The following is an 18,056-nucleotide window of genomic DNA, read 5'->3' on the forward strand; positions in this document are numbered from 1 at the left end:
CAGTAAGACCGGACAATTATAAGTACTGTTTTGTGCGCCTAAGATAGAAAAGGGAAACGCGAATAAAGTTTCTTGCGCACCTAAATAGAGACACGAGTTCATTGAACAAACTCTAACCTCAGGATATATATTTTCGAGACAGTAATCATCGGGCCTGAGGGTGATTGCGTTCGTTTCTAAACCGTTAGCTGTTATGCTACAATTCTTATTTTTATATTCAATAATCTTTTCGTTTTAAAAGACACGACTGTAGATCCTTGTCTTATTTTGGTAATAATCTTTGACACCAATGGTTACTTTTGGGCTGATCCCTGTTTCTTTGGATATTCTATCCCCTTTGCCTCAGTAGGAGCGCGTGCGCGAGCGTGCAGCTGGCGAGAAAAAAAATTTTTACACGAGGAGACGTGCGCGAGAGGGCGAGAAATATATTTCGAACGTTCGGGCTTTGTCAGCATCCTTCCATTTATTCGCGCCCTCGCGCGCACGCGTGCGTGTTTTTCTACTCAACTGGCCGAAGAAAAATGAGTGGGCGCTGATTGCTCTACAGATTGATTAATTCAGTTTTCGTCTCACTCGAGCTGATTGATCCTGCTCAACCAAAAATCTCCAAATTTCCTGTTCCCCTCCTTTCGAAAATTGCATATGCCCTGATTGTGAGAATGTGAACTACCGGGTATTCCCGAGGAGTGAGTCCAAACCTGATATCTTTTCGGTTGTTGTTGTTGTGAGAATGTCTTTTCGTTGGATATAATAACTTTTCAGTTAGCATGATGAAGACTAAGCTTTCCCTTTTTGACTTTGGGCGGTAGAAAAAAACATGACTGAGGCAATGTCCTTGGTTAAATTCTCCTCCTAGGTGTTAACTTTCCCCTTTCAAAAAATTAAAAATAAAAAGGTGCGTCCCTTTTTTTTCTCAAAGCGGCCACGACCCTGGCTTTAGTCACGGAGACACAAATATATTGGATTATATACGTTATTTCGCCCTTTGCAAGGAGGACTAAATGAACTGCGCCTATAATCTGCATTTTAAGAACACGTCTTAAGAAAATTATGTAATCGTTTCTAAGAGTTGAACTTTATAATGACGATTGATTCCTGCCGTTCGCGTAACGTTCCTCGTATGATGAAAACAAAGTTGATATTGGGGACTTATCAATGATAGAAACAAATAACGACATTTATTTGTTAGCTTGCAACGAAAGTGGTTAAAAAAAGTCGCGGAGGCGCCAAGCTATACGCGACAAAGACGAATGGTGGTCTGGATATTCAGGTCAAATTTTAACAGTGTTTCGATAATCGGGCGCTCTTACGTTTTATAATACTTTATTAATCGACTTATTTATTACTTTGTGGGAATTCGGGCTCTTGGAAAATCCTCATGATATAGGCTGTAAGGGGTTTGTTTGACATAAAATGGTCACGTTAGAATTCTAGTCCCTCCCTATATTACTTATATTTAGGTTTTTAGCGCGTACATCGACTCCCTTATCCCGCCCAGCCGATCTTCCGGTCTTTTTGCGTAGGCTCAATGGATTCATCCGAAAGTATTAAAAAAAAGACATATAAAATAGCTGCATTCGCTACAGAACATCGAGCAACGATAAAATTAAATACTCCAGCAACGACTACAGGATTTTTATCCCCATTTTTATTATTTTATTCAAAAGCTAAAAATTAGAAATTTTAACAGCGAGCAACATGAAACTAAAACAGAAATACAAAAACATTGAAAATACCTTGTATATTAGAAGAAAAAAATAATTCCGTCATTTTATCCAACACCAATTTTAACTAGAAACTTTCTCCCAAAAATCACTCATTTCACAATTCCCTGTTTAAAAAGGCAAAAAAAGCTAACACAGTCCTCACTACAGGTCAACAGACTACTGTTGTTGTTGTTTGTTTGTTTGTTTGTTTTTTCAGAATTTGATCGCTTAGTGACTTGCTCAAATTCACCAAAACTTATCCTCGGCATACGTAAAAGTTGTCGTTTTACGAGAGGATGGAGGAAAACTGCTTTTAGTGGTGTACAACTAAAATCCCCTCTTTAAAAACGTGTTTTAACCCTATCATCAAAGCAAAGCAAATTAAAACGAAATCAAACTGTTCAAGTCTAAATCAACGTAATGTTCCTGATGTGGGATTCCTTGATCCGGTAACCTCCCCGCGGAACGTGTTAGATAACCATCAGCCTCACCACATGCCCGACGGTCTTCTTCGATGTTCGGCCAGTGATGGTCGCCAGCACTTCGTCACTGCTCCCTCGTGCAGCTGAGGATGGTGCCTTGAAGGCGACGGAGAAGAAGCTTTTGCGGCCTTGACGAACAGTGATGGAGGTGCGGCGAAGATGGGCAACATATTTTAGGCGATCTTTGACTTTGATGTCAAAAATCTCGGTTGAGCCTGTGTTGTAGACCACAAAAATCACGAACCCACGGCCTCCAGCCGGTATTGTGTACTCGTTCCTGGCGTAAAGGACCCTAATCAGGGCGTGGCTGGGATGGACTGTGTTATGCGAGTTGCGTTCAAAGGGGTACCCTTTCTTTGTTGTCCCTCTCAGCTTTAACTTAAATGGTACTGAAGGAGGTGTGAATGAGGCTGAGAAATGTGCTCCACTTGTTCCATGAGGAGACACAGTAGTTGTGCCTAGGCGCCTCTTATCCATGCTCATCAAATCAAGGCTAAGCGACCTGCTGTTGATCTTATTTGCTCCAGCAACTGTTAAGATGACCACCGCTTTCTTACCTATTAAATTTTAAAAAATCTGGTAAGCAATGAAACTTTATTTTGCGAAATAAATTAGGTTTGAATTTAAATACTGGCTGCATGAACTTGTTTGTATCTTATTTGCCTTTTTTTTTTACCTTCGATATGTTACATGTACAGCCGTGTAAAAAACCTTTTTTAACTTTTCAGCTCGTTTAGTATATTACTATTCTTGTTTTTTTGTTTGTTTTATTGCCTTTTTTAAAGTTACTTTGTTTTTTGCTGTAAAACAAACTATTATTATCTTTTTTTTTCTAGCAAAGTAAAATGTTTTTTTTGTTGTTGTTGTTGCTATTGTTTTTTTTTATTGTTGTTATAAACAGTTAATGTCGTGCATTTTTTCTCTACTGAAGCATTTTTGCTTCTAATTAACGGTGAGACAATAAACTAAGTAACACTTACCTAGGAGAGGATGTGAAATAGGTATTGGTTTCCTGCTTCTTCCACGGGTTGGAATCATCACAAAAAAGTACTCGAAGTCGATGTTTGTTTTGCTTGAGCCTTTGATCAAGTAGGAATGTTTGCCAGCTCCTGCACGTACATCGACTCCCTTATCCCGCCCAGTCCATCTTCTGGTCTTTTCGCGTAGGCTCAGTGGATTCATTCGAAAAAAAAAAAAAGACATATAATACAGCCGCATTCGCTACACAACATCGATCAACGGTATAATTAAATACTCAAGCAACGACTACAGGATTTTTATCCCCATTTTTATTATTTTATTCAAGAGCTAAAAATTAGAAATTTTAACAGCGAGCAACAAGAAACTAAAACAGAAATACAAAAACATTGAAAATACCTTGTATATTAGAATAAAATCCGTCATTTTATCCAACACCAATTTTAACTAGAAACTTTCTCCCAAAAATCATTTATTTCACAATTCCCTGTTTAAAAGGCAAAAAGATAACACAGTCCTCACTACAGTTCACCAGACTACTGTTGTTGTTTGTTTTGTTTTTTTTTTGTTTGTTTGTTTTTTTTTTGCAGAATTTGATCGCTTAGTGACTTGCTTAAAGTCACCAAAACTTATCCTCGGCATACGTAAAAGTTGTTTTTCGAGAGGATGGAGGAAATCTGCTTTTTGTGGTATATAACTAAAATCCCCTTTTTAAAAACGTGTTTTAACCCTATTTAACCCTATCACCAAAGCAAAGCAAATTAAAACGAAATCAAACTGTTCAAGTCTAAATCAATGTAATGTTCCTGATGTGGGATTCCTTGATCCGTTAACGTCCCCGTGGAACGTGTTAGACAACCATCAGCCTCACCACATGCCCGACGGTCTTCTTTGATGTTCGGCCAGTGATAGTCGCCAGCACTTCGTCACTGCTCCCTCGTGCAGCTGAGGATGGTGCCTTGAAGGTGACGGAGAAGTAGCTTTTGCGGCCTTGACGAACAGTGATGGAGGTGCGGCGAAGATGGGCAACATATTTCAGGCGATCTTTGACTTTGACGTCAAAAATCTCGGTTGAGCCTGTGTTGTAGACCACAAAAATCACGAACCCACGGCCTCCAGCCGGTATTGTGTACTCGTTCCTGGCGTAAAGGACCCTAATCAGGGCGTGGCTGGGATGGACTGTGTTATGCGAGTTGCGTTCAAAGGGGTACCCCTTCTTTGTTGTCCCTCTCAGCTTTAACTTAAATGGTACTGAAGGAGGTGTGAATGAGGCTGAGAAATGTGCTCCACTTGTTCCATGAGGAGACACAGTAGTTGTGCCTAGGCGCCTCTTATCCATGCTCATCAAATCAAGGCTAAGCGACCTGCTGTTGATCTTATTTGCTCCAGCAACTGTTAAGATGACCACCGCTTTCTTACCTATTAAATTTTAAAAAATCTGGTAAGCAATGAAACTTTATTTTGCGAAATAAATTAGGTTTGAATTTAAATACTGGCTGCATGAACTTGTTTGTATCTTATTTGCCTTTTTTTTTTTTACCTTCGATATGTTACATGTACAGCCGTGTAAAAAACCTTTTTTAACTTTTCAGCTCGTTTAGTATATTACTATTCTTGTTTTTTTGTTTGTTTTATTGCCTTTTTTAAAGTTACTTTGTTTTTTGCTGTAAAACAAACTATTATTATCTTTTTTTTTTTCTAGCAAAGTAAAATGTTTTTTTTTGTTGTTGTTGTTGCTATTGTTTTTTATTGTTGTTATAAACAGTTAATGTCGTGCATTTAAAGCATTTTTGCTTCTAATTAACGGTGAGACAATAAACTAAGTAACACTTACCTAGGAGAGGATGTGAAATAGGTATTGGTTTCCTGCTTCTTCCACGGGTTGGAATCATCACAAAAAAGTACTCGAAGTCGATGTTTGTTTTGCTTGAGCCTTTGATCAAGTAGGAATGTTTGCCAGCTCCTGACACAATCAATTTCCAAGTTCCTGGCCTTGGGTGGTTGATCTCGTAAATAGCTGCTTTCGTCAGAGAAATCTTTCCCGAGGTAACACGAGCTCCTCTTGGATCTCTGAGGTTAATGCTTGGCCCAGTTCTCTCGGTTGAGACGGAGATGATAATCTTTTCTGTGGAATCATCGACAGGGATGATGTATGTGTAGGAAGACCCTCGTGGACTCCGCCTCCTTTTTCCTGTTGAGCTATTAGAGTCCCCGTTGTCTAGGCAAGTAGTTCCTCCGAGTGTGACGCTAGTTAAACCTGAAAGTTTTCTCAGCTCATTGCTGTTGGGAAGTATAAGCATTTGGCCGCATGTTTCACTGGCCAGCTTCTCGAATGGTGCATACGAAGAATGCCAGCACCATCCTTCATTTATGAAGAAGTTTATAGTGATATCATTATCTTCAGCCTCCGCCAGCACTTGAAGAATATTATAGTCGGTTGCATCTTTTGCTTGTGCATCAGTGAAAACATAAAGCGGCGAACCACCATTTGGGCTTTTGGCCATGGCTTCAAGGATTCCCTTGAAAGTCAGCTCGGGACAATCTCCACCGGCATGTGCGTTTAGAGCTTTGATGGCGTTCTTGAACTGTGTCCCATTACCGTAGCTTTTGTAAGTAACTGGGCCGGTTCCTTCAAACATACAATTGAGAAATAGAAGAGATAGTGTTTATAATGCATATTTTAATATGTTCTTATCGATCAATCAATCAATCAATTAATCAATCAAGGCTACGTTAATCTTCAACCCTAACCAGGAGGAGGAGGAGTGGGGGGGGGGGGGGTGCCTTTGAACGCTTATCACTTTTTCTAGATTCAACCAAACGCTGCCAAACTTTGCGAGTTTATCTAAAATTTATCTGGGAATAATTCGGTAGGATAGGTTGTTGTTTCTGCAACAACATTTTGACAGATCTGTTTTCCTTAAATTTGTAATTTTTGTGTTTCTAATAATAACTTTAATGCAATTATTTTTACCTTTCTAGTTTTTTTGCACTGTTTGTTTTGATTCTAAGTACTTTTCAGTTATTTTGGGCGTTTTTTGACGTCCCACGTGACGTATATCAAAAGATGAATATTGGGACATGCTATATATCCTCTAAATTACATTATGATTGCTTAAATATTCTGGACGTTACGGACGGAGGGGGGGGGGGGGGGGGGGGGGGGGAGTCCCCCTCGGTCTGAGAAGACTAATAAAATCCCGGTCTGAATAGGGTTAAAGGTGGGAATATCAAGGTTAACAAGAGCGAGCGAGGGTAAACGACACGCCGCAATTCATTTCTTTGAATTGTGTTACATTTTATCTTGACCGAGAAGCATATAGTGTCGCTTGTATAGCAAGGGAGCAGCATGACGTTTAGTAAGATTGGAGTAAGAAACATTTGGTAAATGTTCTAAAGAAATAAAAGGTGTTATCATCATTATTTTACAAAATATGTACCTGGATCGTTGAAAGGTGATAGAATGAAATCTACTTTCACGTCTCTTTTATGATTGACAATCGATATTGCGATGTCTTTAGCAGCTTGAATTGCACCACTCATACTTCCAGTGTCATCAATGGCAAACATTAAAGTGACTTCGCCATTGACACTCATGAAGGTGTCAAATGTAGAATTACCAAGCTCTTTTTTAATGGCATCCATAAACGTCTTCACGGCGCTGGTGGCACCTCGCCTTTTTCGGCCACTCTTCTTATCCAGTTGCATTACTGTGTATAAGCCATGCCCAAGAGATTTGCGTGCAAACAGATAGTTCCGTTTCTTGGTCGCTAATTTGATGTTCGCTTTTATCTTAGCCAGTCGACGGGCACTATGACTGTATCGAGATCCGGCGGCCTGTGCCTCGTACACTGCTCTTTCAATTTGATCAAGTGCCTCTAGGAACTTGTTCGATGGCGAAGTCCGTTTTGGCGGCGGAGGTGGGGGTGGAGGTGGAGGTGGTTTCACGACTAAAAAAAGAAAAGATAATTAAGGGCCCTAAAAAAAATTATAATTGCGGAAAAAAGAAACATCAGAACTTAATGAACATAAACATAGAGAGTAAAAACAAAAACAAAAACGTATGAATCATTATCATCGCAATTAATACATAATATACTTAAAGAGCAGTGTCACGGACAACTCATCTTGAAAACAATTGGAATTTGTTGTTGCTCACAATGCCTCGTTGAAACGACCCTTGTTTACTTTCGGGTTAAAATTACTCCGTTAGTGTTTTTATCTTAGAAAACTTCTGTTTTGAGGTCTTCTTCAATTTGAAAGTAATCAGAAAAATGCATCGAAATACAGTGACATACCTCCTTTAAAGAAATACTCGATTTTGATTTGGTGAGGCTTTAAAATTCCGCGGTCTGGGCAGAAAAGTAAATACCCGGTACAAAGTTGTACGATATGTGACTTAATGACCTGCAAGTACTTCCAAAGATCATTAGAAGGACCACGACGATTGCTTGAACAGAAAACTTTTTAGTTTACTTATTTTTAAGTTTACTTATAAGTTTACTTATTTGGTGTAACATAACTTAAAAGTTATGTTACACGTATCTGTAAAGCGGGAGTGGTGAAATTCATTTCTTTTAGAAACTCTACAAATTATCTAGACAAAGAGTGGTCTATATTAACTGTGGTAACTGGACGACTCGTATATTTCAACTATTTTAATCGATCGCTGTCTTATCTCGTACAAATCGTATAAATTCATCTTATAAAAATTATTAGTATACTTAAAAACATATATCTGACTTGATTTATAAAAAGGTGGCTATTCGGGATTTTAAGGATCCATTTACCTTTGGTTAGTTTACCCCAGTCTCCAACTCGTTGTGTCTACCGGACTTCAATACATTTGAATTCTAAGCGCGCGCGCTGATTCGGATAACAGAAGTGTTCTAGCTTTCTATTTTGCTGTCTAAAGAAAGTTTGCCGGAGGACATCATTAAGTCCCGTGAAGGTAAAAGTCTTACGATTTGCAAGTTATGCGTCGGCTGTTATCGTACCTCAAACCGAGCTTTAGGCGGGTAAACACAGATAACCGGTCTTTTCGTTTTGCCAGGTACAAATAATGTTGAGCTTGCTTTAGACAGCAAAGGTTTTTAGCCATATCAATTAGGACTCGGAACTAGACTATAGGGCTGATTTGAAGTCTTACGATTTGCAAGTTATGCGTCGGCTGTTATCGTACCTCAAACCGAGCTTTAGGCGGGTAAACACAGATAACCGGTCTTTTCGTTTTGCCAGGTACAAATAATGTTGAGCTTGCTTTAGACAGCAAAGGTCTTTAGCCATATCAATTAGGACTCGGAACTAGACTATAGGGCTGATTTGAAGGCGGTCGTAACGATATTTGGCTTGAACTTTACCGTGGCTAAAGACTTTGTTTTTTACTGTTGAAGTGTGGGGAGCGGGCGTTACGCGCTCGACGACATTCAAAGACATCCGGGACATTGTCGGTTATTTCTAAAAGAAACATGTCGGAGTGGATAGCCAAGGAATCGCTTCAATTGCTGATGTGAGTACATAGTTTTCTTGTGTCCTCAATTTTAGGCGTTCTCCGCCTTACACTCATAGTTCTCTGTGATTCGCTAGTGGGAGGCAATGCGATCGTGTGCATTTCCGGCCGCGACAATGGAGTTGACAATTGAGATAACACATGCCCGCTTCCTCTCGATATTTCGCCTGATTTGCTTAAAGTTGAATCGAATGTCGATGTAGAATGCTTTAGTTCAGTTTATTTGAGACGTGCATGCTTTAAGAAAGCTACAGTTCAGCTCTCCGCCGAGTGTTGTCTTATGTCTATCTTGGTGTTAATTTTGACTCACATTTCAAGTTGTAAACACTCTTAATTAAATTGATAGAATTCTTGATTTAAACAAAATGCCGTATATGCAGACTTTTTGGTTCAAAACACATAAACTAGAGTACGTTACGTTAAACTTGAGCTAAAATTAGCCCTCATTCAGCGTTCGTTACAGAAATATGCCTTGTGAACTATGGTGTCGTGTCAAAATTCGGGAGACACCTTTTATCAAATCAAGTCAGATATGAACAAAACAAAACAAAAGAGTTCGCAAAGAGAACGTTTACAGTGAATCTCTGCATTTCTCTCTGCATTACCACGCGACTGACAGGCATTCAGGTGGTAAACCATACAAGAAAATAACAAAAAATAACAAACGTCAAGCAATCTACGCGATTCTCACACTTGCTTCATACCTTCCTTGGAATACACCAGCTAGAATTATTTTTTGTTGGTAGTTATGCTGTCCATTACAGGTATTTTGTTTTCTTTTTTTAATGCCTAGATGACCATCATTCTGGGTAACTACGACTACAACATCCCCCCAAGCCGTTTCATTTGTTATAATGCTTCTGACCTGTTAGTGATGCCTTTAGTTGTGAATTAACAAATGACAGTAGAAAAGTGTCATACTTGAATTCAACCATTTCTGTGGTTCCTGTGGAACATTTTTTGATGAAGCTCATCCTATCGGATTTCATATTGGATTGGTTTCTTTGTGTACTCACAACGTGCTTATGAGTTCTTTGTCTAGCTGCAGAATACTCGTCAGCGTGTCTGCTAGGTCGCGTTAGACGCGAGTGTCTTTATTACGAGTCGAGTGGTTTTATGGCCTGATTACATGAGCCGGGCTGGCCCGGTTAGCCGGGCTGGCTCGGTTTGCCGAGATGACTTTCAGCCCGGTATTACATGAGCCCGGTTTGCCGAGATGACTTTCAGCCCGGTTTTAGCATGAATGATCAGAGCACGAATGATTTTAATCACCTTTTTCCGACAATTTGGTGGTTAAATGTTTTGCACTTATGCAGCTGGATGGGTAACTTTACCTGTACATCCTATTTAGAACGAGTAGCATTGATTTTTTCATCGGATATTGTGCTCGGAAAAGAAATTTAACGCTGGCCCGCTTAGCCGGGCTGGCCCGGTGAACGCGATTACATGGAAAATTTTCAGCCCGGCTAGCCGAGATCCCGGCATCGCGATACCGGGATCTCGGCTAACCGGGCTGGCCCGGTTGTCATGTAATCGCGAAGTTGATTTTTGTTGCGTTTAACAGACGTGCCGAGATCTCGGCAAACCGAGCCAGCCCGGCTCATGTAATCAGGCCCTTACTTTGAATTTTCCAGGTTCATAATTAAGCTCAAAATGGTTTCCTTGAATTTCATACCCCACTTTTCAGCACAGTAGAGGATTCTTGAAGGTATTGTTAAACAGTGCAGTTACATGTATCGTTTCCAAAAAGGTAGTTGATGCTGACCACGTTTGTCAGCGCAAAGAACTTGCAAAGCATCTTTCTCTATCGACTACACCTTCTGAAGAACTGTTCTCAATGGATGAATACAACAGTGAGATCACCACGGCTGTTGAGACCCTTGGTATGTCCCAATTATTCCGGCGGTGGATTCCCTCAAAGGCATCTTATGCCTTTGGATGCTAAAAGCAGTACTTTTGTTGTCTAAATTCAGGATCCGCTAGAAATTGGCGGCACTCAGGTATCTCATGAAGCTAAGGGAAAACAGAGTTTTGTTGAAAGGTGGCGAAGTCGTTGTTCCTCGTTAAATGGCTGCGTACCATGAAATCAACTTGTTTGCGATCGTGCAATTCCACTTCTTCCTAATCCAATCCATTAAATGTGTTTCTATGGCTAAAACACTCAAAAACACGCTATTGGATTCTCCTTCAGGAATTACTTAAACATTCCTCTTCTCTACGCCAGCAAACCATTATTCACTGTTCTTGCAAATAGTTAACAAGTAACCTTGGTTTATGACCTTTTGATAGTAAGCTAGTGGCTGTGATAGTCACATGATGAATTTTGTGTTTTTTCCCGTTGTTATTACGGGTTTGCCTGGCGTTTCTTTCTGGATTCGTATGTCATCACTGATAATAGTTCCTTGGTTAATTCTGACTTTTTTATGAATAAGTTGGGTACGTTGACATCCACGCTTGTCTGGTTATGCGCGTTTCTAGGATTCAATTATCTTCTTTGAGCCACTAATGTTGAGCGCCATGTGTTATGTTGGTTCTCCTTTAGGCGACTTCCCAAACATTTTCCCTACTACACTCTGTACGAACCACGTTTTAAATACTATGTCACGGATTTTATCAGATTTTTGAACAGTCAAAATTTATGTTTGTGTCGCATGAAAACTATTAATAATAGTCCATTTTTATTTTAAACAGTTCTCACAAGTAATTAAAAAGTTGTTCTCTCTAAGGTGGTTGTATTGGCTTTGTTTAAGTGCTAAAACATGTTTTATCTTAATTATCGGTTTTAATTTTTCCCTTGCTTCAGATTTTTCTGTACACAAGCAGGCTTCAACTGGCTGGCGTCAAGACAGGTTGGATTCCCATCTCCCATCCCTCTCAGAATTCTGCATTTCAGGATCTATGTGGTGTAACTTGATTCTTACAACTGCTCTCCTCGTCATTTTGCAAGGTGTAATTCCTGCAGCTGGACTGTACTGCGTTTTGTCTCTCAAGACGATGTTATTTTGTCTTTCAAATGTTCATTTCTCGCTGTCTTGTTCAATGTTTGTATTGATCTCTCCAGTTCGCCGTTCTCCTTTGGGTGCATGGGGTATCAGATTGTGTTGTTAAAATCCCTCTTGTACTACCAAGTCATTAAATTCTTTAGTACTGAAAGGTGCTCCATTGTTGCTCTTTGCTCTTATACGAGTTCCATAAGTAGCAAAAATGTGAATCAGTAGCCTCTTTTTTCCGGCTTGGAAGCTTTTTGTTGGTACTGACTCAACCACTAGATATCCGGTTTTCTTGTCGATCACAACCAGGTTTTTCGGGACCGTCCGGGTATGGTCTGCCGTGGTCTATGGAGACCGTGTTTCTTGGTCGACTTTGGGTATTAAAATTTGTTACCTTCAAAGGTCCATCTCCTTTCTTCGTTTAAGCTACCTGGCATTCAAAGCACCGTTCAATAGCTGGTCGTGCTGTTCATCAGGGCAAAAGAGTAGTTCTCTTTTAATAGTTGTTTTGCCTTGATTTGCATACGATTCCTAGTCTGTGTCCTATATTGACCACTTTTCTCTGCTGGTAGTACTACGCGCTGTTTTTTTTTTCGAAGATTAGTTCCTGACTACAATTAACTGGATAGCTCTTCTTTGATATGTAGGTATGGCTTTATGTCTTTGCCTCGTTTGTGTTTCTGCCAGTTTTCTTTCATAATCCTCTTTGCTAGTCGCTACATCACTTCATCTTTAAGGGTTTCGTCTCTCATTTATGCGACGCCCTCTGCATGCTATGGTTTTTTGGTCTATCTGATAACATCTTGGTCTTGTCATCTTCTGCCTCAGTAAGTGGGTGTCTGGAAAAGTAGTCCCGGGGTCCGCTTTGGCCTTTTTTGCCTCGTGCACTAATTCATAGCCTACGTCCTGCATTTCCGTGACCCATTTCTCTAGGCTGAATGGCACCTTCACCTTTTGCTTTGTTGAACAGGAGTAGCACAAGTAAAGGCTTGTGCAGTATAACTGAATCTAGCTTCTCCAAGTAGGTAGATTCTCAGTCTCTCCTTGGTCCATTTAATGGCTATGGTATCGTTTTCAGTCTGGCTGTATCTTTTCTCAGTCTCTATCGGTTTTAGGCTGATGAAGTGTACTGGTCGTTTGCCTCTCTCTCTGTTTCCTAAAGAAGGGTTGCTGATAAGCCTTCATTGAAGCTTGCTTCTGTGCTTCTGTGCGAAGAATTATTGGCTTCCTTGGGTCAAAGATTGTCATGTTCTACCCATTTGAGATGATGTCTTGCATTTTCCTGAATGCCTTCTAAACTGCATTTCCCCTTTTGAACGTCATTTCTTTTGCTATGGCTGCGTAATTGTTGATGAATCTGTCTAAGTAGCATGCCATTCCGGGAAAGTTACGGACGGCTTCCTTGTTCTCAGGTACTCCGCGCTCTTTGATAAAGCAATGAATTAAGTCCGTCTCTACAAAAGACGTCGATCTCTCCATTCCCAAAACGGCATTTCTCTCGGTTGATTGAGATTCTGTGGTCTCTTGCTTACTGGAGTACTGTCTTAGCAAATCTCTGTGTTATTTGTCAACTTGTCCCGCAAAGAATATACCATTTCTCCGTTTCAGTCAGTGGTCTATGTCTCCGAAGATTGTAAATAATTATTGTTTATAAAGATATTAGGGGGGCTGGGGTTGGTAGTTTCTCCAAGATGTGCTAAATGTTGTCACTGCTCTGGTTGTCGGGTCCAATGTCAATTGATGGTATCTTTGTCTAAGATTCAATTTCGTTGAGATCTTGCAGTCGAGGAGAAGGTAGATAAAATCATTCACTCCTGATGGTTGAATGCATGGTGTTCGTTATATATGTTTGTCTGGGATCACCATATCCATGCTTGCTCTTATTGATCGTTTGAAACGCTAGCTCTTCTTTCTACACATTTGTGTAACATTGCTTCAGCAGTAGGAACTGAGATGAGCACCACATGAATCGTTCACCCGGCCTCCGGCACCTAGATTATCTCCTCTTCGACTCCCTATCCGAGCCACTCTTTTATCGGTTTCTGCAGATGGTATGTTACTGGTCGAGGTTTCTGAGCCACAGGAATTGCTGCAGATTCATCTCTAGCTTGAAGTTGAGTTTCAATATCTCCTATTCTGATGAGAACTGTGTTCTGGCCTGCACTTGGCCTTATCTTCTTCGCTTGGTGTAGTGTGTTGCGTTGTCTGCTGGAGGTATTCGCTGTCCCAGTAGCTGCTCCTTTCTTCCCAGCATCTTTGTGCCTTCTTGTCTCCCCCTTTACATCTTTTTAGGATTTCTTACTGCCCGTTTTGTCCTGCTCTGAAACACGGTGCGTAGTGGTTGTATTTGCCACACTTCAGGCTCTGCTTTCCATAGGCTGGGCAGCTCCAGCAGCCCAGGAGATAAAGTCCTGTTTTCCCACAGTAAAATCGGTTGTTCTTAGTACTTCTTTCTTTCTGTTTGTGGTTTTCCTTTCTTGTGGGCGCTTTTATTTTCTGGCTGGGAGTGTAGAATTGTGTTTCTTCGTCCACTTTCTTTACCGCATTTATGGGCGACTCTCTGATTGTTGATTGATATCGTCCATATCGCTTGCTTCCTCGATAAACTGATCTAGGTTACACTTCCTCTTGATACTTTTTTTAAATATATCATTGTCCCTGATAGTTTGTATTACATGCCTGTAAACTATCTTTTTGTTCCAGGAGTGGTGCTGTGTAATCGACGACGCTTTCTCCCGGCTCTAGTCGTCGTTTCCTAGACGTGTATCTCGCATATTGTTTGTTGTTCTTCACAAGAAAATGGTTGTTCAATTTTCCTCTTCAGGTTTTAGTAATCATCTTCCCGGCCTTCCGCCGGAGCGTCCGGCAGGCTGCGTGCATGTTCTTTTGATCTCTGGTCAACCATTTTCACCTGTGCTTTATTGAGCAGGGTAATGAATAGAGACTTGTGGCCTGTAACGATTTTATATCAATGTGATCAGTCTCCCCTTGGCCCAGGCAGAAAAAAAATTGTGCTGCTGCCGCTTCGTAATTTTTGATTAAAATGTCTAGAAGCATGCAATTCCGGGAAACCTGCGACGTCTTTCTTGTTCTAAGGAACTCGGCACTCTTTGATTGCTTTTAATTCATAAGTTAAGTCGGTGGAGGTTTCGTCCATTTTTACCAAAGTCCAAGGAACTCAACAGCTTGCATTTCTGCACAAACTGGCAATTAACGTAGATCTTCAGCGCACTCACTATGTCTTTCTTATTGGTAATTCGAAATATGGCTTCCTCTTCGAAGTCCTTCAGCTGTTTCTCCCACGCTCGGCCAACTTCAAGATGGTTGTCCGATTTTTTGAAAGGTCCTATCCGTTAAGTGTATTATCCACGGTGGTTACTCTAACTTCTGTAGCGGCGCTTACTCCTTCGTCAAAAATGTTGCTTTTTCTTCTGTCGAGCACTGATCGCCTCTACGAATTCTTCTCGGTGTTTATCTTTACTCGTTTTTAGTTTCGTTCTGCTTTGAATTTGCGAGTTTAATAAAAAGCGAACTAAACAACCTCGGCCTTTTGTATTGCGGCTAAAAATTGTTTCTCGCCCTACGCGTAGAAAACTACGACTTTGTAACGCCGGAATGGACTTTTCAATAAATAACGTAAATTGACCTTAGGCAACCTCTAAGAAAAGACTAAAATTACCACACAGTAAGAGGAAAAGACTTATTTACACACGGATGCAAAAGAGAATATAAAGAGCGGAGGCTATAGAGAGATGGTTCGCTAGCTAGTTTGAAATGTTAGAGTACGATGGAAAAGGATCGTTAGCGGCGAATTTTTAAGTAAAGCATCCGCTAGGAGTCGAAAGTAGAAATTGTCTGTAACACACTTAATATATTCAGCACTACCATAGTGAAAACGCAAATAATAATTCAGTGATAATAACTTACCAGAGCGGCGGCGGCGGCGACCTGAAAAGAAATAAAATAACAAATTAATAAATACACTTTACATGCTTGCAAACTATTTGTTTTAATTTTCGTTATTATAAGTGCTATTAGGTGTAGTCTTGTAGTTTGATGGCTCTTAGGGTCGATATATAGCGTTTTTCATTTATAAAAGAAAGGGGGAAGAAGGACGCAAAGGGTTAAAACTCACCAGACCAACCAGACCAACCCCATCCTCCGCCTCCGCCTCCGCCTGGTGCAACCCCAGGTCGCAAAGGTGGTGAAGTAGTTGGTTTTGGCGAACTAGCACCGGATGAAAATGACATTAACGCGTTTCTTGTATCATCTAACGGAGAAGTGTAGAGGTTTTGGGTAAACACCAGATTGGTCAGAGCTGTCACAAGTGCAAGGCAAAAAATTGCCTTCATGTTGACGTGGAAAAACACACTTTGGGCCTTCATCGATTCTGCTAACCTCTGCTGAAAACTGAGCGTTTTCGGTAAATTTAAATCAAAATCCTCAACAAACAAAATTTAATGTTTGTTTCTCATAAGTAGGTTACCAGAAAAGTGAACGCGTATAATTCTTTTGTGGCATCTGTCAGCAAATTGAAAATATTTGGAGTAGCAGTATTTATGAAATCATTATCAAGTCTTTCGGAATTGCAAACTGACTAAACTGTTACGGAGAAACTTTCGGGTTTACAAACTGACTACAATTGTTACGGAGGGAACGAGAATTGACCGTCCACAATCGACATGTAGCCGTGATACAATAGTGTATTGAAAGTGAGGCTTTGTCAACGTCTTCACCCTGACTTTTTTTTTATTAGTTCACATTAAAATCAATATTTACCCGTGAACTGAGTCCCCTTATTGTCGAACGATCAATGTTTACACGACTGTCTTCCACCTCTTTTTAATAGTCCAATGTATGACTGGGTAACCCGCCAGAGGACAAACAACTATCAAACTATTATGTGGAATTATAATAAAATATCATAAGTTAAGAAAAGATGCACGTCATAAGGAATATTTCTGAGCAATAAACTGATAGAAGTTTTTTTTTTGGAAAATCTGACAATCTGGAGTATTTTGCTAGTACACCAGTATACTTTTGGTTTTTCTTCAGTGACCTAGCTTGGTTGCTATGGCTTTGTATGTTTTGAAACGTCCGTCATGATCACGAAAAGAATCTAGGCGCTAATAAATAAAGTGAACTTATTTATAGATAAGCGCTGTTATAAAAATTTTAACCAAATTTATTAACCTCGGCCATTGTTTTGGTTGCATGACCTAAATTCATATTAATGTTTGAGTGAATGCTGTAGAATGGAACATTTCATTTCAAGGCTAACCAAGTGGATTTTTCGTGGGTGCTTCATCTTTGAATTCATGGGCTCTTACATTTACTCCCTCGCCTTCTAAGTCATTACCACTTGAACGTATTTTCGCTACACACCAGTCTGATATCCATCGATACGTTCTCGGTATTTGCAGCGCCTAAGCGAGACGAAAATTCCTACCGAGGAAATATCAGGGAAAAAGAAACAGTTTCATGAGAAATAAAGTATTTTTACTGCAAATTTCTACCGAGGCAAGTGAAAGAAAAGAGAAAAAAATCGAAGAAAGCTCTGGGGAAGAAGACAGTCTTTGTTTTGAAAATAGAGGTTAAAAAATTGGGTAAAACTTACTGAAAATTAAATAACTATTAAAACTTCACAACAGTCGGCGCCGTTGGAATGAGAGTTATCAGCAAAAACAAACATCAGCTCACCATATTTGTTATTTCCAATGTTTCCAAATAACAATTCAAGTAAGATTGAAGTCACTATTTCCAAAGGGTCGCTTACTTTTATCAGTGAAATTTATCACTACTCTTGGTCGGAACCTTAAAGGTTCTTATTAGTGTTTTATTGCATTTCCATATACATTCACCAAATGTCAAGCTGATTAAACCTATTATTAATACATTATTATTAAACGGGCTGTATTAGGAGTATAAGGTCATCGTCGAAACGCACCGAGGGGTTTACTTAAATAAGCGATTTCAAACAGGCGGAGCTTGGCTACAGAGTATCCTACTCTTGGGAATGGTAGAAAATTCTACACCGTCTATGCAATATATCTCAGATGGCTTGATTCTTCACTATTCTCTCGATCGTTCACACGGCACAGTCTTCGCTGACGCGTGAGCAACCACATGTACCCTTGTTAACTTATGCCTTCTATTTTCGTTTATTTTAAGTGCATTCTTAAAGGGATGGGTCACTCATCGTATACCACACAATTTTGCTTGCGAAAATTTCAAAGGTCATTTAAATTGAATTCTAAGCCTTGCGTTAAAAGGCGCCAGTAAGGTCCAATTGATAAGTCGCATTTTAGTCGTGTCGAATTTAAATCGAGTGCCAGAAACCGCTTTTAATCAAATAAATAACTAAAAAACACAGATAACAACAAATTTGAAA

The 18,056-nt window shown here is 40.0% G+C and overlaps 2 protein-coding genes across 2 annotated transcripts; both read right to left on the minus strand.

The window, feature by feature from the left end:
• Positions 1-1,889: 1,889 nt before the first annotated feature.
• LOC144667437 (uncharacterized) lies at positions 1,890-3,294 on the minus strand. The gene is made up of 2 exons (XM_078528852.1): positions 3,169-3,294; positions 1,890-2,745 (listed from the first exon to the last, which is right to left on the minus strand). The coding sequence occupies exons 1-2, from the start codon at positions 3,224-3,226 to the stop codon at positions 2,177-2,179; spliced, it is 627 nt and encodes a 208-aa protein (XP_078384978.1). The 5' UTR covers positions 3,227-3,294; the 3' UTR covers positions 1,890-2,176.
• A 412-nt stretch (positions 3,295-3,706) lies between these two features.
• LOC144667436 (hemicentin-2-like) lies at positions 3,707-16,161 on the minus strand. The gene is made up of 5 exons (XM_078528850.1): positions 15,810-16,161; positions 15,593-15,613; positions 6,607-7,116; positions 5,001-5,795; positions 3,707-4,585 (listed from the first exon to the last, which is right to left on the minus strand). The coding sequence occupies exons 1-5, from the start codon at positions 16,048-16,050 to the stop codon at positions 4,017-4,019; spliced, it is 2,136 nt and encodes a 711-aa protein (XP_078384976.1). The 5' UTR covers positions 16,051-16,161; the 3' UTR covers positions 3,707-4,016.
• Between the last annotated feature and the right edge of the window lie 1,895 nt (positions 16,162-18,056).

Source organism: Oculina patagonica, chromosome 10 (assembly GCF_052425735.1).
Source record: "Oculina patagonica isolate OP01 chromosome 10, crgOcupat, whole genome shotgun sequence".
In the NCBI taxonomy this organism is placed as follows: Eukaryota; Metazoa; Cnidaria; class Anthozoa; order Scleractinia; family Oculinidae; genus Oculina; species Oculina patagonica.

What these genes read in the sequence shown, in the direction of transcription:
- LOC144667437 (XM_078528852.1), bottom strand. Translation starts at nt 3,226, where the DNA reads ATGATTCCAACCCGTGGAAGAAGCAGGAAACCAATACCTATTTCACAT. An exon ending in TATTTCACATCCTCTCCTAG is followed by an intron (nt 2,746 to 3,168) that starts GTAAGTGTTACT and finishes AAAATTTAATAG; the next exon opens with GTAAGAAAGCGGTGGTCATC.
- LOC144667436 (XM_078528850.1), bottom strand. Translation starts at nt 16,050, where the DNA reads ATGAAGGCCCAAAGTGTGTTTTTCCACGTCAACATGAAGGCAATTTTT. An exon ending in ATCACCTTTCAACGATCCAG is followed by an intron (nt 5,796 to 6,606) that starts GTACATATTTTG and finishes GTATGTTTGAAG; the next exon opens with GAACCGGCCCAGTTACTTAC. An exon ending in TATTTCACATCCTCTCCTAG is followed by an intron (nt 4,586 to 5,000) that starts GTAAGTGTTACT and finishes AAAATTTAATAG; the next exon opens with GTAAGAAAGCGGTGGTCATC.